At 41.7% G+C, this 22,035-nt stretch overlaps 1 protein-coding gene across 1 annotated transcript; it reads right to left on the minus strand.

Annotated features, from left to right (window-relative positions):
* Positions 1-2,944: 2,944 nt before the first annotated feature.
* On the minus strand, positions 2,945-21,991 carry GLOD4 (glyoxalase domain containing 4). Its single transcript, XM_044248209.1, has 9 exons — positions 21,840-21,991; positions 19,982-20,031; positions 18,882-19,002; positions 14,515-14,659; positions 9,770-9,906; positions 8,894-8,980; positions 8,509-8,622; positions 8,330-8,416; positions 2,945-3,221 (listed from the first exon to the last, which is right to left on the minus strand). Exons 1-9 carry the CDS (start codon positions 21,927-21,929, stop codon positions 3,156-3,158), a joined length of 897 nt encoding a protein of 298 aa, XP_044104144.1. The 5' UTR covers positions 21,930-21,991; the 3' UTR covers positions 2,945-3,155.
* Positions 21,992-22,035: the final 44 nt, after the last annotated feature.

The raw sequence follows: 22,035 nt of genomic DNA on the forward strand, positions 1-22,035 counted from the left end.
TTTCCTCAAAAACTATTTTCATAGATTAAGACATCAGGTCAGTTCTAGTTCCTCAAGGGCCATTAAACAACAGAAGCAACAACCATAAAGATTTCAGAGACAAAGGAAACCAAATCTCACCATGTATTTTCAGGATCTTCTGTTCATGTCTTTGCAAGAAGTTGCTATAGACTAAGTACATGACAGGAGAATAAAGTATCCCCAAGATGTCATAGTGACTGAAGAACTATTTTAGGTTGGGCAAGAGCCACTTTGTACAACAGTTGTGTTGTCCTCTCTTCTTTTGGAGGATATTACAAGCACATTTTGATGCTTTAAGGCCCCGATTCACAAGAAAAGTGAATTACTAGTAAAAATAATGGAACATCTTGCTCCAAAATACGGTGTTAACTGAGGCATTGCAGGTGTAAGTCATACCATTCCATAAATCATTATAAAACCTGATAAAATAAAAATGCACCATAGTTAGGACTGCAGAAAGCAACTATAGGATACATTATTAAAAAGTATACAGTGTGTACAGTATGCTGAATTTTGTGGGGAAAAGGGAGAAAATGTATTTGCTTAATGAGGCAAGGGGAATGGAATTGGTAGGAGCAAGACTTTTCAATGTATATCTTTTTAATTTTTGATTTTTGTATCACTGACTCTGTTATAGAAATCTGAGGCAAGAGTATTTCTTGGGGCGCCTAGGTGGCTCAGTTAGTTACAACCGACTCTTGGTTTCCACTCAGGTCATGATCTCAGGGTCATGAAATCGAGCCCTACATTGGGCTCCAGGATCAGTGTGGAATCTGGTTAGTTTCCCTCTCCCTCTGCCCCCATCTTGGCCCTCTAAAAATAAATAAAATCCAAAAACAACAACAAAATAAGAGCATTTTTTTGTTGTTGTATTGATAATTAAGGCCAGAGTAAATTTCCTATTGACTTCCCAGAAAGAATCAAACTGAAACTACCCATATACTCTCACCATAAATTTCAGTGGACAAATTGGAACCCTCCTAAAAACTGCTCAACCACAATGGCAACTGCATGTGACAGGTGAGATGGGCAGAAAGTCCCATAAAGGAGCTGTGAATGTCCACAGCTTTGCTAATTCTACCAAGATGTCAAGCAAATATGGATTTCATACTAACTCTCTGGGTAGGCTCGGGGAGCGCGCTTGCAACGCAGCCATTCTAAATTTCTCTGGATTTAAACCCAAGGAAAGTTTGAATTTAAACTTAATATGCCAGAACTCCTCAACCCTCAAGGCAAAAAAAAAACCCCAAAATAACTGTTATGAAAACACAATTCTAGAGAAGCCAAAGAACTTTCCACTTCATCTGTTTTAAAACGCCAGCTTGGGCAAAACCATCTTATAACCTTGTTTTCTAATAGAGCATACGATCCTCAGAGGTGTTATTCAAAATCTATACAATAATTTCCCTGTGTAGAAAAAAAGTGAACCAATGGTCTAGAAAAGGTACATACATAACTTGGTTTGCTTTGAAACTCTGTCTCAAGACAGTTTAAGTTGAATGAAAGTGCCGTGGAGCTGGAAAGATTTTTTTCTCTCGGTGAAGGTAAGATTACCCTAATAGAAGGTGAGCTGAAACCCTGAAATTTCCTGGCAGCACAGAACACCACACGTGATTTCATATATATTATTCTGGAACTGGTAACCTCTGAGTCAATCCTTTTCAATCTCCTCAGCTTCTTGCCTAAAATCTGAACCTGGCCACTACCATTTTAAACAGACTCTTAGAAGCTGGTGTAACAACGTGATTCAAGAAGTATACTTTCAAAAACCATTTTTTTTTTAAGATTTATTTATTTATTTGATAGGCAGAGATCACAAGTAGTCAGAGAGGAAGAAGCAGGCTTCCCGCCGAACAGAGAGCCCAATTCGGGGCTCGATCCCAGAATCCTGGTATCATGACCTGAGCCAAAGGCAGAGGCTTTAACCCATTGAGCCACCCAGGTGCCCTAAAAACCATTTATAATAAATATGGCCAATATAATTCTATTTTCAATGATTAAAATTTATTTCTTCTTTGGAACCAAATAGAAAACTACAAGGAATCCTTAAAAAGGGGCACCTAGGTGGCTCAGTGGGTTAAGCCTCTGCCTTCGGCTCAGGTCATGATCTCTGGGTCCTGGTTGCCCCACATTGGGCTCTCTGCTCAGCAGGGAGCCTGCTTCCCCCTCTATCTGCCTGCCTCTCTGCCTACTTGTGATCTCTGTCTATCAAATAAGTAAATGAAATCTTTAAAAACAAAAAATCACTGAAAAAAATTTTTTTCAGGCTGAAGAAATAATCTAATCCATATTTAAGAAATCTAACCCATATTTAAAAAATCGAAATTTTTCCAAAGATTTAAAAAAGTTATATAAGGAAAATAGCATGAAGCCAGGCATGTAGCAACATAGCACATTAGCTCCTTCCATCTGTTTTCTCTGGCTGCTCAGAATTTCAAAGCAAAGAATGTGTGGGGTGTTAGTCAAATCTCTTGATTCAAGAACAAAATTTCTTTAATATATTTTTTTAATTAAAAAGTTTTTTTTTAAGATTTTTTATTTATTTCACAGAGGAGAGAGATCACAAGTAGGCAGAGAAGTAGGCGGCGGGGGGGGGGAGCAGGCTCCCCACAGAGCAGAGAGCCCAACTTGGGGCTTGATCCCAGTACCCTGGGATCACTACCCGAGCTAAAGGCAGAAGCTTTAACCCACTGAGCCACCCAGGCGCCCCTCTTTAATATTTTTGAGTGTCAAGGCCTGCCAGAGGAAGGCATTAGAACAGCATGGTGCCAGAAGTAGTCCTGCTATAAGCTTATCAAAATTCCCTCCACCTCCAACAACAGGTAGTGTCCCACATAGCTGCCCAATCTAAAAAATAATTTATGACTAATAGAGTTACACAAAGAATGTGCCATTCCAAGAACAGTGCTCATTACGGCAACAGTTCTCCTCTAACTGGATAGACAACAGGATTTTATTTCTAAAATATATCTTAGCTCTTTCAAAGATTAAGACGCACAGATTTTTACCACCCCAGCCTCCTTGCTGGTACAGGAAACAAGCAAGGTGTGAGGGTCTTTATCATGCATGGACACATCACGCCTTGCAGGTGCCAGACAGGAATCACAAATGCTTGTTCCACATCACGTCCTCTGTTACCCCGAAGCCTTTGGTTTCTTGTGTCTAGCAAACCATTCATCACTTTTATCTGCCGCCATTGCCTGCAGAAAAGAGAATTGGAATATAGGTTTAAGCCCATAAAACAATACAGTCCACTTTGTACCTCATTGCACTGCCTGTAGTCATTAACAAAAAGTGCTCATTTGGGGCACCTGGGTGGCTCAGTGGGTTAAGCCTCTACCTTCGGCTCAGGTCATGGTCCCAGGCTCCTGGGATCGAGCCCCGCATGGGGCTCTCTGCCCAGACGGGAGCCTGCTTCCTTTCCTCTCTCTTTGCCTACTTGTGATCTCTGTCCGTCAAATAAATAAATAAAATATTTAAAAAAAAAAAAAAAAAAAAAAAGAAACTGGCAAGCCATAGACTGGGAAAAGTACTTGCATTTGTAGATACTTAAAAAATGACTCACAACCAGAACTCCAATCAACAAGATAAATAACCAATTTTTTTAAAAAAATGGATTTGAATGGGCCTTAAAAAATAAGCAAATATTTAAATGAGGGACATTCCAGGAGAATAAAATCGTGGGAGCAGTCACGTAGTGTGAAAATACATTCATAGAGATTACAGACTAGAACGGCTAAAATGTAAAATAGATCAGAGGTGTGTCTTCCAAGTAGTTTGTCATGAATCTCAGTGGCTCATATAAATCGTTCTGTATTGATATAGCCCAATTATATTAAAACTACTTAAAAAGTGCATAGGGAAAACCAACTATATAAAATCATTTTTCATTAATTAGGGAAATTTTATTTTTTTAAAGATTTTATTTATTTATTTGACAGAGAGAGATGCAGGGAGGGAACACAAGCAGGGGGACTGGGAGAGGGAGAGGCAGGCCTCCCATGGAGCAGGGAGCCTGATGCCGGGCTCAATCCCAGGACCCTGGGATCATGACCCAAGCCAAAGGCAGATGTTTAACAACAGAGTTACCCAGGCGCTCCTAATTAGGGAAATTTTAATAAAACTGGATTTTAAGTGACATTAAGGATATACTGGTTATTTTTAAAATTGTGCTAATATCAATATGGTACGTAAGAAATTTCCTTGACTTTTACTTCTTTTAAATAATTTAAAAATGTATAAAATACTGGAGTGCCTGGGTGGCTCAGTCAATTAAGCATCTGCCTTCATTTGCCATCCATCCCAACAGCATCAGCTTCCTAAAGCATAAATCCAGTCACTTCAAAAACTGTTTAATCTTCTCAGAGTCCTAGGATTGAGCCCCACATAAGGCTCCCTGCTTGACGGGAAGTCTGCTTCTCTCTCTCCCTTTGCCCCTCCCCAGTTCATGTGCACATGCAGGCAAGCACTCTCAAATAAATCTTAAAAAAAAAATCAAAATGTATAAAATACTTAAGTACTTAGGGTTGAAACAACACAGTGTCTAAGATTTGCCTTAGAATTCCCTAGCAAAAAAGGGGCGCCTGGGTGGCTCAGATGATTAAGCATCGCCTTTGGCTCAGGTCATGATCCCAAGGTCTTGGGACTGAGCCCCCACATGGCCCAGCAGGGAGTTTGCTGCTTCCTCTCCCTCTGCCTCTCCCCCTGCTCATGCTTTTTCTCTCTCAAACGAATAATCAAAAAATCTTGGGGGTGGGGTGGGGAAAGAATTCCCTAGCCAAAAAAAAAGTGGGGTGGGAAGGAATAATGAAAAATTACGGCAGTGTTGATTAGTGACAGTCACACAGAAATTTATTGTACTCTCCTGTGTATTTTTGGAATTTTTAATCACCAAATATTATAAATAAAATCTATTATAGAAAGAAATGGATGGGGTGCCTGGGTGGCTCAGTGGGTTAAAGCCTCTGCCTTCGGCGCAGGTCATGATCCCAGGGTCCTGGGATCGAGCCCTGCATCGGGCTCTTTGCTCCACCGGGAGCCTGCTTCCTCCCCCCTCTCTCTGCCTGCCTCTCTGCCTACTTGTGATCTTTGTCTGTCAAATAAATAAATAAAATCTTTAAAAAAAAAAAAAAGAAAAAAAGAAATGGACAAAAGACTTGAACATATAATTCGTAAAGGAAGGTGTGCAAATAGCCAATAAGCATACGCAAAGGTGCTGAACATCAGCAGTTATCAGGGAAATGCAAATTAAAACCACGATGAGAAGCCATTTTACACATTCTAGGACAGCTAACACAAAAACCCAGAAAAACACAAATGCTGTTGAGGATATGGAACAGGTGGAACTCTCAGACACATACATGGCTGACAGGAGAGTAAAATGGGCCAATTACTTTGGACAACTATTTGGCAGTTTTTCATAAAGTAAAAGCAATTCCACTCCTAACTATTACCTAAGGGAAATGAAACATGTCTATAAGATTTACACAAGAATGTTCACAGCAGTCTTCCTTATTGTGGAAATAAAATCTGGAAACAACTCAAATATCCACCATCAGAAGAATGGATAAGCAAATTGTTGTATTTATAAGACTGAATACCACTTAGCAATAAAAAAAGAAAAATAAAAAGAACTCTGATGTGTGTAATTACATAGAAGAATCTCAAAAATGTTATGCTGGGTGACAGAAGCCAGGCACAAAAGAATACCTACTGAATGATTTCATTTATATGAAGTCCAAAGACAAAAATAATATGACAACCAGTACAATACTTGCTTCTGGGAGGCAGTGGCGAGAATTAGCTGGAAACAGGCATGGAAGAACTTTCTACAATGATGAAAATGCTCTATATTTTGAACAGTGGTTATATGAGAATATTTAGCTGTCAAAACTCATCAGATAGAACACTAAATTTCTGTTCATTTGTATTTCGTGTACACCTTACTGAGGTAACAAAAAATACTTGTTTAGAGCTTAGGGAGGAATAGGAACTAGAAATTAGGAAGTCAGAGAATGGATGATGGTTGCAGCTCAGAGAAGAAGTAACCAGAGTAGTAGGTAACTTCTACTCAGAGAAGAGGCAAGATGTAGAATGAGAGTAAAAGACAGCTAGAGTGGGACTGTGGGTAAACTGTTCCGGCATGAGACAGAAAGATGTGCTCGTGTCAGAGAAGCTGTCAGGGAGATATGAAAATGTCAGGATCTCTGAGACAAAAGAAGAGAACTTGAAAGAGGAGGAGGTTAGTCAGTGATATGAAACCGAAAGGAGGAAAAAGTCTAACAAATGTGCCAACTGGGAGGTTGTCCGGGGTTCTATTTTCCTTTATGATAAAATTTATTAATGCTATATATTTTGTTTCCTGCTTTAATTAAGTTGAATGTCTATTATAATGTCAGCAGTTTGCCATGCTCTGTAAACCATACAACCATCCTATGAGGTACATATCTTTTTCTCAAATTTCCAGGTAAGAAAACTAAAGCCTAAGGGATCTTGGCTGGCTCAGCTGGTAAAGCATGTGACTCCATGTCGGGCACAGAGATTACTAAAAGCAAAATAAAACAAAACCACCAAAACTGAAGTTCAGAGAATTTAAGTAAATTACTTAGAGTCAGCCACACAGATAGTAAGTGAAGAGCCAGTGATTCATTCCCTGAATCATCAACAGAGCATTCCTAAGTTCCTACTACACACCAGGTATGTGCTAGAAGCTGGGGTACAGTGATGGCTTTGGATGTTGATTAAAGACGGAGTTTGATGAGGATAGAAAAGTAGTTGCCGGACTTGGCAAGATGAAGTCACTGGTGATTTCAACAGGAGCATTCCCCCGAGTGACAGCAGCCAGGGCAGAACAGACTCAGGTGTGAAGGGGAGGTAAGAAGCAGAAACAGAGTATAGGCAGACTTTTTAAAAAAGAACTGTGGAGAAGGGATATGGGGCAAAAGACTCTTAAAAGATGGGAGGCATGAAACCTCGTTTGCATGCTGACCAGAACGATTCACGAGAAAAGAAGGGACTGCTACTCTACACTGGAGGTGAGAGGACCAAGAAAGCTAAAGAAGCAGAGGGGGAGTATCCAGGCCTTTCCCCTTGTTCAGCAAAATCATGATGCACGGGGCAGGAGTGGTTCCCCAGGCAGCGTGAGCAAGTGCGAAGGCATGAATGCTATACCCAGTTAAGAGTCCTATGGGCGCTGAGGCGCCTGGCTGGCTTGGTCAGTAGAGTGTGCAACTCTTAATGTTGGAGTCCTGAGTTCGAACCCTATGCTGGGTGTAGAGATTCCTTAAAAAAAAAAAAAAAAACCACAAAATATTTTAGGGGCGCCTGGCTGGCTCAAGCGGTAGAGCATGTGACTCTTATCTTGGAACTGTGTGTTCAAGCCCCATGTTGAGTGTAGAGATTACTTATTAATAAAACCCTATGTTGAGCTCTCTGCTCAGCTTCCCCCCCACCCCGCTTGCCTCTCTGCCTACTTGCAATCTCTGTCAAATAAATAAATAAAAATCTTTAGGGCGCCTGGGTGGCTCAGTGGGTTAAGCCGCTGCCTTCGGCTCAGGTCATGATCTCAGGGTCCTGGGATCGAGTCCCACATCGGGCTCTCTGCTCTGCAGGGAGCCTGCTTCCTCCTCTCCCTCTCTCTGCCTGCCTCTCTGTCTGCTTGTGATCTCTGTCTGTCAAATAAATAAATAAAATCTTTAAAAAAAAAATAAAAATCTTTAAAAAAAAAAATTTATTTTTTTGACAGAGAGAGACACAGAGAGAGAAGAAATACAAGCAGGGGAAGTGGGAGAGGGAGAACAGGCTTCCCATTGAGCAGGGAGCCCAACGAAGGGCTCGATTCCAGGATGCTGGGATCATGATCTGAGCTGAGGCAGACGCTCAACGACTGAGCCACCCAGGTGTCCACAAAATCTTTTTTTTTTTTTTTTTTAAGATTTTATTTATTTATTTAACAGAGAGACACAGCGCACAAGCAAGGGGAGCATCAGGCAGAGGGAAAAAGGAGAAGCAGGCTCCCCGCTGAGCAGGGAGCCCCATGTGGGGTTCGATCAAGGACTCTGGAATCATGACTTGAGCTGAAGACAGAATGTTTAACTGACTGAGCCACTCAGGTGCCCCACTTAAAAATAAAATCTTTTTTTAAAGAAGAGTCATAAGGGTAGCAATGCAGACACATGTTCCTGGCTCAAATGGCACCCTACCGCCAAAAGGACACAGCACTGGACCCTCCTGCTTCAGCCTTTCCCCCACACACTTAACACTATCTGCTGTAGGCCTATGGGGATACAAAGTCAGAAATGAGACTCACGTCATCCAACAGTTTGCCTCCCTCTGGATCCATCTTAGAAAGTTTTCGAAATGCTTCATCCCCCACAAAGCAAATTTCATGTCCATCCTACACCAATAACAAGAAAAGAAATCTGGCAAAAAGATACCTTGAAGAAACCCCTGGTGCAGCCCATCCCTTTCTTGAGTAATAATACTTACAGGGTCAGCCAGAATGATCACTTGTACCGTTGCTTTCCCTGGCGTATCCAGACTCACCAGGGGAGTCAGAATCTTCTGGTTCTCTCTTTTCATCAAGTCTTCTAAGTCCAGTAACTGGAGGAAAATAAAGAGGGAAAGCGACCAAGGGGTCATGTACCACTCCCACACTATGGTCCTCGTCAGCCCTAGGGGAGTATCAGATAAATCAGAGAGAACCCAGGCACCACTTGTTTGATTTTATTATCTCAGCCGCTCTTGAAACAACTGGTGAACTTGATACCAAGCCACAACTGGAACGAACCTGAAGAAGGGAGGGTTGAGGTTCTTAGCTGATTCAGCTGGCTAGTCCCAGAGCTTACACGAAAGATCCAGGAACAAACATTACCTCTTTCTCGGGGCAAGAAAAGGCAATTCTTCCAAAAGCTGCTGCATGATCAACTCTACCCTTGATACCCTGCAGCTCCAGCTTACACTGAAAAGAAGAAAGAAAGTGGGTCTAGTTTTTTGGAACAGGTTATGTGGTTAAAAGAAAAAAAAAAAAAAATCAAACAGTATTAAAGGAATAAAGTAAAAACTGTCTTTCCCTTCTACTTTCTCCCAGAGGCTTCCTGTGTGTCCTGCTAGACACATGGCATGCACAGATTTTTTTTTTTTTAAAATACAAACAGTAGCATCATTTACACATTATTCTTCCCTTGTTTTTATCCAATGTTACTCCGCTGGCACATAACAACTCACCCTATTCTTTCTGATAGCTGCACAGTAATCCATTCTATGGATAAACAGAAAAATATTGAACTATACCTCTAATGCACAGGACATTGAGGTTATTTCTTATCTTTTGCTATTTCAATGCTGGAACAGATAACCTTTTACACATTTCCTTGCCCACATGAATGGTGAGTACAGCTGTGAAATAAACTCCTATGAGTAGATGTGCTGGGTCAGAGAGCAAGGACTAAATCATGTTCAGATGCTAAGTTATTAAAAAAAAAAAGATAAAATAGATTATCATTATAGTACTAGATGTTGTCTCCCTCTGTTCTGACTCAGCAATTCCACTTCTGAAAGGCTATATCCCCAAATATAAACAAAGGTACTATCTGGGTGATGAGGTTATCAGCAATTTCTATTTTTTTCTTTCTGTTTATCTCTGTAAATATTGAATCACTGTGAAAAAACTCTTGAGAATAACCTTCATGTAACCTCGTTTATAAGCTAAACTCAAAGTAACAGATTACTTCTCTCCAAGATCACTCACCTGGTTATCAGCATAGCCCAGCAAAGCCCTTTGCTTCTCTTCATTTTTTTCATAAATTTTCATTCCCAGTAGATTAGACCAGTAGTTCAAGGACTTCTTAAGATCAGACACTGCTAGAGTTACTTTTAATATAGGATCTGGAGAGTAATAAAACAATAGCAATTTACAGATCAGTGCAATGGAATCGAAGAAAGACTAAATCAAGCTTGAGTATCTATAAGAACTTGGTATATTTTTTTCTGAAAATTTTATTTATTTGACAGAGAAAGAGGAAGAGAGAGTATGCGCACAAGCAGGGGCAGCAGAGGGAGAGGGAGAAGCAGGCTTCCTGTGGAGCAGGGAGTCCTATGTGGGGCTCAATCCCAGGACCCCAGGATTATGACCTGAGCAGAAGGCAGACACTTACCTAATTGAGTACCCAGGTGCCACAGGAACTTAATTTATGATAAGAAAGGGATTTTAGGCTTAAGGATTAAGTTTAAAGAATGAAACCATGAAAATACTAAAAATAGGTCATTACTGCTACAGCTTGGGGGTGGAAAAAGTTTTTTTTAAAAACCTGACACCAGGGCGCCTGGGTGGCTCAGTGGGTTAAGCCGCTGCCTTCGGCTCAGGTCATGATCTCAGAGTCTGGGATCGAGTCCTGCATCGGGCTCTCTGCTCAGCAGGGAGCCTGCTTCCCTCTCTCTCTCTCTGCCTGCCTCTCTGCCTACTTGTGATTTCTCTCTGTCAAATAAATAAATAAAATCTTTAAAAACCTGACACCAGAGATAGAAAAGCCATGAAGGAAAAAATATACTAGGTTAATTGCATGAAATGGAAAATTCCTAGGCAATAACCACCAAAAAAAAAAGAAAAAGAAATGAAAAAAATTACAATCAAAGAATAAATGACAAAGTAGGAAACATTTTTGGAACATATATGATAAGAAGTCCTTAATATTTAAATAATCTTCAAACATTACTAGGAAAAAGATGAACATCCTAGAAAAAAAATAGGTAAAAAGCACAAAGTGGTAATCCACAAAGAATGAAGTGGAATGGTCAATGAACATATAAAAAAAATTCAACCTCACAAATAATCAAAGAAATTAGAATTAAAACATTTTGTTATTTCATCGGCAAATAATTTTAAAAGTTATAGTGTTAACTGTGATAGGGCAGGGGGATAAAAATCACAATCATATAATACTGGCAGAGGGCAAACTAGAATACTTCTGGGCAACAATTTGACAGAATGTACCCAAAGCCTAAAAAATGTAAACAACTTTTCAAAGAGCAATCCTATTAGTACCAATTAAATTAGTTGCAAATGTATGAAGGCCTTTCAGGACGAAGACATCTTTACAGTGCTGCTCATAACAATGAAACACAGGGACAACACAAATATCCAACATTTAGACAACGGTTTAATCTTCCCACCATGTAATAACGGTAATAATAATGGAATTGTTACAATGGAACATATGACATATAGTTAGATTTTTTTTGGATAAACGACTGGAAAAATACTCTCTAAAATGTTAACAGTGATTATCTGGCTATGTGGGTACTGTTTTCTTCTTTCTTCTTCTTGGCTTATCTGCCTAGGGAAAAAAATCTATTTTTGCAAAACAGATAAAAGTTATACTAAAACATTTAACATCGTTGGAAGTTTTTATATTGTAAGGTGACCTTCTGAAGAGCTGCTCTGAGTATGAAAAATTCGGTATATTCTTTGGTTTTCACTGCCTCAGCCCCATTTGCTAGGACAGCAATACCATGACAAAGATGAAGTGTTTCTCACAGATGCCTCTGCCTTCCAGACTGTTCCTTTTCCCTGTTCACTGAGAAATCAACAAATTCCAGCCAGCTGAGTCCCTGAAGGATGAAGGACAGGAATGGTAACAAGTGGGTGAGACTACCCAGGACCCAGTGAGTAAAAGGAAGGCTGGACACCAGCTAGACTGATAGATCTGACTCGATTACCAAATGGAAATTAATGCCACAAAGGTATTATCATTCCAAAGGACAAAAACATCTTGGGATTGTGGGGCTCTCCATTTTTAGGGATCTTTTAAAATTTATTTTTATTTTTTTTAAGATTCTATTTATTTATGGGCGCCTAGGTGGTTCAGTGGGTTAAGCCTCTGCCTTCAGCTCAGGACATGATCTCAGGGTCCTGGGATTGAGCCCCACATTGGGCTCCCTACTCAGCAGGGAGCCTGCTTCCCCCTCTCTCTCTGCCTGCCTCTCTGCCTACTTGTGATTTCTCTGTCAAATAAATAAATAAAATCTATTTTTTAAAAAAAGATTTTATTTATTTATTTGGCAGAAAGAGAGATCATAAGTGGGTGCCAGAGAGAATGCGGAGAAAGGGGAGCCCTCTTACACTGTTGGTGGGAATGCAAGCTGGTGCAACCACTCTGGAAACAGCATGGAGGTTCCTCAAAAAGTTGAAAATAGAGCTATCCTACGGCCCAGCAATTGCACTACTGGGTGTTTACCTTAAAGATACAAATGTAGTGATCCGAAAGGGCACATGCACCCGAATGTTTATAGCGACAAAATCCACAATAGCCAAACTATGGAAAGAAACTAGATGTCCATCAACAGATGAATGGATAAAGATGTGATACACACACACACACACACACACACACACACACACACAAATGGAATACTATGCAGCCTTCAAAAGAAATGAAATCTTGCCATTTGCAACGACATGGATGGAACTAGAGGGTATTATGCTTAGCGAAATAAGTCAATCCGAGAAAGACAGCTATCATATGATCTCCCTGATATGAGGAAGAGGAGATGCAACGTGGTGGGCGGGAGGGTTTGGGGGTAGGAAAAGAATAAATGAAACAAGATGGGATTGGGAGGGAGACAGACATAAAAGACTCTTAATCTCGCAAAACACACTTAGGGTTGCCGGGTTGCCGGGGTTAGGAGGGGTAGGGAGAGGGTCCTTTGTTATGGACACTGGGGAGGGTATGTGCTATGGTGAGTGCTGTGAAGTGTGTAAACCTGGCGATTCACAGATCTGTACCCCTGGGGCTAATAATACATTATATGTTAATAAAAAAATAAAAAAATATTTCACTGTCCACAAAATAAATAATAGACTCTTTCACAAGGCTTATAAAATGTGACCATCTGCCAGTAAGTCCTACAGTAACCTCCCACACTGGAAAAGATCGTTATTTCCTTTGCTGAGCTCCAGATGAAAAGCATGTAGCATTGCACACACAATCAGACTCAGTACGAGGGGCATTTGGGCACTGAGGCAGACCAGTGGAAGGAAGAGAATATACGTGCCCCATCTCAGGTCCACTTAAGGAAGTGTGCCCATGCACTGAAATGGCAGGCAGAACTGCCTTTGCTATTCACTGGTATCTTTCTCTGCTATTGTTTTTCTTTTGGCAGAGCAGAGAGCAGAAGGTGCAGGGATTACACATGGGATGAGGATGGTTCTGCAGTAAACAAAACATGTCGTGCAAAGTTTCTTTCCACATGGCAGTCACCGTGCTGGGCCCCTCACTTCCCTTCCGCCCTTACTCACCTAGCGCCAGCACTATGGTTTGTGAAACTGACCTCAGCGGGAAAGAGAAGACCAACCGGTCTAAGGATAAAACCTATCTGCCTTAGCAATGATTTATTCAGAGCAGGATTGTGAATCAAATCTGACCAGGAAGTCTGCAGGAAACTTCCAGAAGAGTTTTGCTCTGCTCTTAATAAAAGCAACAGGAAGTCAGTCTCTCCTGCCATATGAGAATGTGGAAGCAGGTAGCCCCAGCTGCTACTGGCAGCCACCCAACAACCACAAGGGAACTGGCTCTAGAAGTAGACCCCTACAGACAAGAGGATGGAGAGAGAGAGAAAAGTTAGATTCTGGATGCCATTGTTGAGCTGCTGAATCAGCTAACCTATAGAATACCTGCTCTGTCAGCTATTTTCTTATTGTCCATGCTAGTTTGAGATCGGTTTTCTGTTACAGCTGAAACAGATATACTCCCAACAGAACAGAATCAGAACCAGTTAGATCAGGCCGCCTGGGTGGCTCAGTGGGTTAAAGCCTCTGCCTTCGGCTTGGGTCATGATCCCAGGGTCTTGGGAATGAGCCCTGCATCGGGATCTCCGCTCAGCGGGGAACCTACTTCCTCCTCTCTCTCTGCCTGCCTCTCTGCCTACTTGTGATGTCAAATAAATAAATAAAATTTAAACAAAACAAAACAAAACAAAAAGTTAGATCCCCTAGGATTATGCACTAAAGGTCTAATATGAAAATATGATCTCTCGGGATGCCTGGGTGGCTCAGCTGTTTAAGTGTTGGATTTTTTTAACTTCATCTTAGGTCATGATCTCAGGGCAGTAAGATCGAACCCCACATAGGGCTTGACACTGGGTGTGGAGCCTGCTTAAGATTCTCCCTCTCCAGGGATGTCTGGGTGGCACAGTTGGTTAAGCCTCTGCCTTCAGCTCAGGTTGTGATCCCAGAGTCCTGGGATCAAGTCTTGCACTCCTTATTTGGCAGGGAGCCTACTTCTCCCCCTACTATTCTCCGGCTGTGTGCTCTCTCTCACTCACTCTCTAAGAAGAAAAAAAAAAAAAAAAAAGATTCCTCAAAGAATAAGAAGCATTGGCTTAGGAGAGATATCATGTCAATATAGAAACTCCACAGGGGAAAGAGATCTGGTTCCTCTCTCCTTTCATCAAAGATGGTGTTACACAGAGGGCTTTTATTAGTCCCAGTATAATTACCTGACTGAGGTGGGTTGTGATTCTGCAAATAGAACTTATATCCTCCTGGGGCCTTGATTTCAAAAACACCTTCAGTAACTTCATTGAGTGGCCACTCCAGCTTCCTGGCATTGCTGACAGCCTGGCTAGAAGCGAGTGTGATACCCTATGACAAAAAACAATATTACAGATCTTTTCTAGAGCAAGATAATGAGGCAAAACCATCATGTCACCTAAGATTTAATTGGCATTCAAAACTTTCTTCTAGTGATTTTTAAAAAGATTTTATTTATTTATTTGAGAGACAGAAAGCAAACACAAGCAAGAGGAGCAGCAGAGGGAAAGGAAGAAGCAGGCTCCTTAACCTGGGGCTCCATCCCAGGACCCTGGGTCATGACCTGAGGCTAAGGCATACACTTAAGTGGCTGAGCTACCCAGGCGCCCTAAGAAGTTTGACCATTTTAATAGCAAAGATACTTTCTTTTAATTTTAAAGATCTAGTCAGAGAAATCTTGATTTTACCTTGGCCTGCCAGCTACCTACTTGAGAGGTTTTTATTTTTGCTTTTTATTTATTTATTTAAGATTTTTATTTATTTGACAGACAGAGATCACAAGTAGGCAGAGAGGCAGGCAAAGAGGGAAAGGAAGAGAAACAGGCCTCCTGCTGAGCAGAGAGCCCAAATCGGGACTTGATCCCAGGACCATGGGATCATGACCTGAGCCGAAAGCAGAGGCTTTAACCCACTGAGCCACCCAGGTGCCCCTATTTTTGCTTTTTAAACAAAAAAATTTGGGTGCCTGGATGGTTCAGTCGGTTAAGTGTCTGCCTTCAGCTCAGGTCATGATCTCAGGGTCCTGAATTCGAGTCCCACGTTGGGTCCTCTGCTCCTCAGGGAGTCAGCTTCTCCCTCTGCCCCTCCCACCACTTGTTCTCTCAAGCTCGCTCTCTCAAATAAATAAATAAAATCTTAAAAAAATTTAAACCAACTATCTGGGTATTACTTAAAATTTAATCACAATATCTAAAAATGTACACTATGCCTTCTGATAAGACCAGCTGCAGTTCTAACTGGGATTATCCTAACAGCCTCTCTTTCCCTGAGTTGTCAATCCATCACCCACTCTGTAGCCAAAGTAAATTTTCTGATGCATACTCTACTCTCAAGACAGCAACCCTAAGTTGTATTTCCCCTGCTTAACACCCTTGATAGCTCATAGTTTCACTCAGGGATGGCTTCTAATGGCCTGAAAGGCCCAACACAACCTGATCCCATCGTTTCTGACCCCATCTCCTCCCACATTCCCCTTGTTCAGTCTATTACAGCCAACCTGGCCTCCTTGCATTTTTTGGGAACATGCCAGATGCTGTCTGAGGGCTTTTGAAAAGCCTGTTCTATCTGGATTGCTCTCCCCTGCAATATCCACATGGCTAACTAACTCTCTTCTCTCACATGAGCTTTTCCACAAATGTCCCCTCCTCCCTGATACCCACCCTCAACACCCTCCTTAAAATTAAAACCAGTCATCTGTCCCATACTCCCCATCTCCCTTCCTCTGCTGTTCTTTCCAGTAACAATGATCACCTTTAAAACAACACAGCATGACTTATTTATTCTATTTATTATATACTGTCTGTCAGGCCCTGATTCCCTCCCCTGCAAGACATAGATTTTTTTCCCATTTTGTTCAATGGTTATCCAAACTTCCTGGAACCGTGCCTGGTACATAGCAGGCACTCAATAAATACTTGTTGTATAAATAAATACCACCATAAATAATTTAATACAGTTTATTTCACACAGCTGTTAACATACATGTAAACTAAATTCCTAGGTGTGAAACTGCAAGGACCAAGGTCAAATGCATTATTTTGATACCACCAAACTGAAGCTGTAGTAATATATGCCCTTATAAAAGTAATGTATGAGAGTGGCAGTTGGCTAACACCCTTTTTAACATGGTGTGCTATCACACTTCTTGATTTTTGTCAATTTGATTGGTAACAAATGGCACCCTGGCAGTTGAACATCTTTTTCAATGTCTGAGAGACATTTCTGATTCATTTTCTATGGATGTCTTGTACAGTTTTTGCCCCTTAAAAAAAATTAAGTTGTTGATAATTTGTTTTTAAAGATTTATTTGAGAGAGAGAGACAGACAGAGAGGGAGGAAGGATAGAGGAAGAGGGAGAGAATCTCAAGCAGACTCCCAGCTGAGCAGAGAGTTGGAAGCAGGGCTCAATCTCATGACCCCAAGATCAGGAGCCAAAATCAGGAGTTGGACACTAAGCAAGTAGGCCACCAGGTGCCCCTGGATCCTCTTCTTTTTAATGTATGGGAATTCTTTATATAAATGGGAGTTCTATGTAACCTGTTTTTCTTTTTGTTCCATGAACTGAGGAGCCCAGAGTTTCCTTTTATTAGGGATATTTTATTACCAGAGTCTCTTAGGAAGACCCACAGTGAGGCAGCCCCACTGTTCTCCACCTACATGACCTCTAACCCCTGCGACACCATCAGTCAACATCTGACTTGAGCTGGTGACATGATGATGGTGCCAAGATGCTTTTGCTCTTCCTTCCTCTCCCTGGTTTAGATTTGGAGAGTAAGGAAAAGATAAGAAGAAACATGAAAAAATTTTCATTTATACTCAATCACTAAATCCTATTAACTCTACTTCCTAAACATCTCTCAAATCCACTCAGGTCTCTCCATCTCCCACTACTGCGTGAGTTAAGGGGCTTTGAGTCCCTTGCTGTACTACCCTTTGAGCTAGTTTCCTCGCTTCCAGTTTTGCTTTCTCCGAACCCAAAACCCATGCTCCAGCCAGGTAAATTCTTGCCCACCACGTATACTGTGTCGTTCCCCTACTTCAAAAATGGCTTCAGCCTGTTTTTAGAATAAAGTGTAAATGCCCTAGTCTGATGGCCCCAGATTATTTCTCCAGCCTCATCTTTGCCCACATACATCCACCTATGCTTATTCCAATCTTGGCACTAATCACACTCATCAGTCTTTCCTTGTTTCCCCCACCTGACAGGAAGCCCCTTAGGCCAGGGAACATGCTTCACTCTGCTGTAACCCCAGGACCTAACCAGGTAAGTCACAATAAATATAAATACAGTATATATGTACTTATATATAACTATATATAAGTATAGTAAATATAAATATAAATAATATAGTAAGTCACAATAAATATCTGTAAAATGAATAAATTAGGGCTACCTGGGTGCCTCAGTCAGTTAAACATCTGACTCTTGAATTCAGCTCAGGTCATGATCTCACAGTCGTGAGATCAAGCCCCTCATTAGGCTCTGAGCTGGGCGTGGAACCTGCTTCAGACTCTCTCTCGGGGTGCCTGGGTGGCTCAGTAGGCTAAAGCCTCTGTCTTTGGCTCAGATCATAATCTCCATTTTTTTTTTTTTAAGATTTTATTTATTTATCTGAAAGAGAGGGCGAGAGAGCAAGCACAGGCAGACAGGATGGCAGGCAGAGGCAGAGGGAGAAGCAGGCTCCCCGCCGAGCAAGGAGCCCGATGCGGGACTCGATCCCAGATGTCAAATAAATAAATAAAATCTTAAAAAAAACCCAAAAACTCTCTCTCCTTAATAAAAATAAATAAATGAGTAAAGACATGAAGAATGAGAAAAAGAAAAACAGACACTAATTATGTTAAATCTGAACTATTCTTTTCATTTACAAAACACTTTTATAGATATTTGAGTCATAAAAATTCCATTTAAATGTCATTATTATTTTAACATGAATTAAGAGTGATAACAGAATCAACTGACCAAAATAACATCTAGCATGAGGTAGATTTGCTTGGCAGATCCTGAGAGAAAACTGGTTACTTCTATCTCACTGTGTACTTGGACCCAGTGGCGTTCTATGTAGCACATAGTAGCTGCTCAATAAGAGGCAGATCCTGTAATTATTAGATACACAGTGACTTGAACTCTTGCATGAATGAAGCAATGAATGCAGTATATGCAATGCTTCTCTCTCTTTCTCCTGAAATGCTTCTCCTGTTTTTCTCTGACTAGCACTGCCATAATAGCAGAGCCCGATCCTAATGGTTCATTAGAGAGAAAATATTTCTGTTTGACGATCAGGACCTACTTAAGCAGAACAATGTCTCCGGTCCTTCTATCTCTCAAGGTTCAACAGAGTCTTGTCTCTGTCAAAGCTGTCTCTAAGTCTGCAGTCTGCCTCCTACTGAATACTGGAAGAACACATTTTCTCCCAAAGCAGCTCTGAGACAGGTGCACAAGCACTAATCTGCACTCAAAAGCCATCAACTGAGCAGTTATCATACTTAAAGTTTTATCAGGGACCTCAATAAAAGGCACAGCCAAAATCTGCTCAAACAAAATGCCATTTACCATGAAGTCATTGCCAAGCTTGTAGTGTCCAACACCATAATTGTACGTCAGTTCTGCGACAAAATGATCATCCTCAGGTCCAAATCCCACCATTGTCTTACTCCACTTCCCATCATAAGGCCTAGAAAGATGAAAGTAAATGAATCCAGTGAATACAGACAAAATCTGCATCAGGCCTCCCCTCAGGAACTCTCGGGACAGAACAATGGGCAGTCCTCTCTGGTCCTCTAAGTACCTGTAAGGATGCGATGACCTCTCAGCTGTTGCTAAAAGCAGCTATGGACAGTGCTCATGGGCCCCACCACCAGAGGCTCCAAAGATCACCTGTCTGGCACTTACTTGAGGGAAAGATTTGTTTACCTTTTCTTTAAAGCAGGGGACATACTCCTATAAAGATACTTCTCCAACCGGACCTTCATATTTTTGCATATCTCTCAACAAGCATGCAATTCTCATTAGGCCTTGGAATTTTCCAGTTTGCTATGGCTACTAAGCTAAGACACTCAATAAGACATTGCTTCATTTAGGGCCACTGGGTGGCTCAATCAGTTAAGCATCTGCCTTCAGCTCAGGTCGTGATCCCAGGGTCCTGGGATCAAGGCCCATGCTGGGCTCCCTGCTCAGGGGAAGTCTGCTTCTCCCTGTCCCTGCTGCTCCCCTTGCTTGTACTCTCTCTCTCCCTCTGTCACATAAATAAATAAAATCTAAAAAAAAAAAAAAATACAATGATTCATTTAGAGGATACACTTACTTGTGTGTGTGTGGTTTTTTTTAAGATTTTATTTATTTATTTGACAGAGAGAAATCAGAAATCACAAGTAGGTGGAGAGGCAGGCAGAGAGAGAGAGAGGGAAGCAGGCTCTGCAGAGAGCGCGACGCGGGACTCGATCCCAGGACCCTGAGATCATGACCTGAGCCGAAGGCAGCGGCTTAACCCACTGAGCCACCCAGGCGCCCTACTTGTGTTTTTTAGAGCTGCCACCTTAATTTATTGATTTCTGAATTTATTCTACTGCCTTAAACTCACTTCAAACAACTTTCTTCTGTTCTCCAAGGGTATTCAGAGCCTAAAGGAGATTTTAAGAAACAAGGTGTCATACCCATTACAGGCAGCTTTGCAGCCCTCTTCAAATTCCTCATGCCGCAGAATCTGATAAGGAAATTAGAATACCAAGAGTCAGGTAAACAACATTGTGAAATCTACCTAGATTTGGAAGCAGCGCTGTGAAGTTAAAACCGTCACCACCACCCAGAAAACAAAAGGATGGCCTCCAGCATTAGAGAATTCTGATTTGGAATCCTGGCTGTCACTCAATAGTTGTCTGAGATTGAGAACGTTGCCTGAGAATGTTGCTTAGGGCCTGAGTCTCCCCGTGTGTTGTGAGAATAGATAACTTATTACACCACTGGACACAGAACCCCACACACAGTAGCCTCTCAATGTCTTAAGTTTCTATTCTCCTTTTTGATTCCCACAGCTACGGCTCCAGTTCAAGCTCCTATCAATTCTCTCCTAGACTATTAAAAATCACCTTTACTGATCTTTCCTTAATACCACCATAAAATTATGTCCCTCATGCACAGCTCTGATCACAACATTACCCTGTTCTAAAATGTAAGAAAGCTCCCTACTTACTATGCCATAAAATCCAAATACCTCAGTATTCAAGATACTATCAGAAGTAGTCCCAACCTATTTGTCCTGATATCCCATCTCAACTTCAACTAAGAAATCTAAGCTGAAGGCACAGAAAACTAGTGGTGTTTCCCAAACATACCTTATCTTTGCATGGGTTCTTTCAGTTTTTCCAGTATACTCCTTCCTCTAATCTTTGTAGAAATCCTGCCTATTTTTATAGATCAACTCACATGCAAGAAGTCCATGAATTATTTCCTGATGACGAAGCTGAAGTTAAATCTTTCCTGTAGTATTTTTTAATACTAGGAGCTACTACTTATATAATACATATGATGTATCAGATATTCAGTGTTTAATCTTCACAACAACCCTTTAATCAATGAGGAAACATATTAAGGGAGAGTTCTGTGGTTTTTCATCACTTACAAGGTTTTCACTTCCATTACTATTAGTTATGTACAAACCAAACTGTCATCTCCACCCCTATCCTAAGCCAGAAGCTTCAGTTGAGGACAGACACTAAGGTCATTTTCATCTTTGCCACCAAAGCTGTCACCAACACAGGACCACGAAGGACAGACGATAGGTTTTAAGTGACTGATGAGTTCAGGTAACTCCCTTGCCCTCTACATCTTCTGCACTCTCTACATTAAATTGCACTCTTGCACCTCTAAAGCCCTGGTTTATCGGGAGCTCCCCAAGAGCTTCCACCTGCATTTGCCACCCAGGTGATCCCTGCATTGAATCGCTGCTGATCAGGGCTGGAGAGGCCGCTTCCGGGTGTTGGAGACAATGGATTCTGACTTCACACTTAGATCTGGACTGTTGAGAGGAGGGCCGGAGCATTCACCTGGAGACCGAATACTCGTAAGAGACCATTCAAAGCAGGCCTGAGAAGAGCAGAGCTCTAAACAGGCAGATTATCTTAGCCGAAAGGCTTCAAACCGGAAGAGATTGAGTTATTGTTCATTGGGAGAGTATTATATTACTTTCTGTTTACTGTCTTTCCCACTAGACTGGAAAGTCCACGAGGGCAGAGCCTCATTTGTGAATGAACTCAAATGAAACAAACGTGTGTGGGAACACAGTCGGCGACTAATAAAGACCCCTTCCAAGATCACCAACCCAACCAGCAACATACAACGCTTCCTGAAGGTGAAAACCCGACAGGGCTAATGGGGAGACCAGGGCTAAGGTCGGACACCTGGGCGCCACCGGAGATTCAAGACACACCCAATTGTCCCTTTCTTGGGCCAGTGGGGCGCAGCGGCCCCGGCCACCCACCCTCGCGCCCCAGCCCCTCTCGGCCCCGTCTGCACCTTCATCCCCAGGACATCGCGAAAGAAACGCGCGGTCTGGAAGCGGTTTCCCACTTTGAAGACGAAGTGCAAAGCTCGACGAGTAGCCATTGCCACCAGCGCCACACATCCGGCAGAACTAGATGCCTGCCAGCCCGCAGATGCGCAAACGGGTCGTGACGTCACTGGCCGCCGCCGGCGCGCTTCCGTGACGCAA

This window comes from Neovison vison, chromosome 5, assembly GCF_020171115.1.
Source record: "Neovison vison isolate M4711 chromosome 5, ASM_NN_V1, whole genome shotgun sequence".
Taxonomy (NCBI): Eukaryota; Metazoa; Chordata; class Mammalia; order Carnivora; family Mustelidae; genus Neogale; species Neogale vison.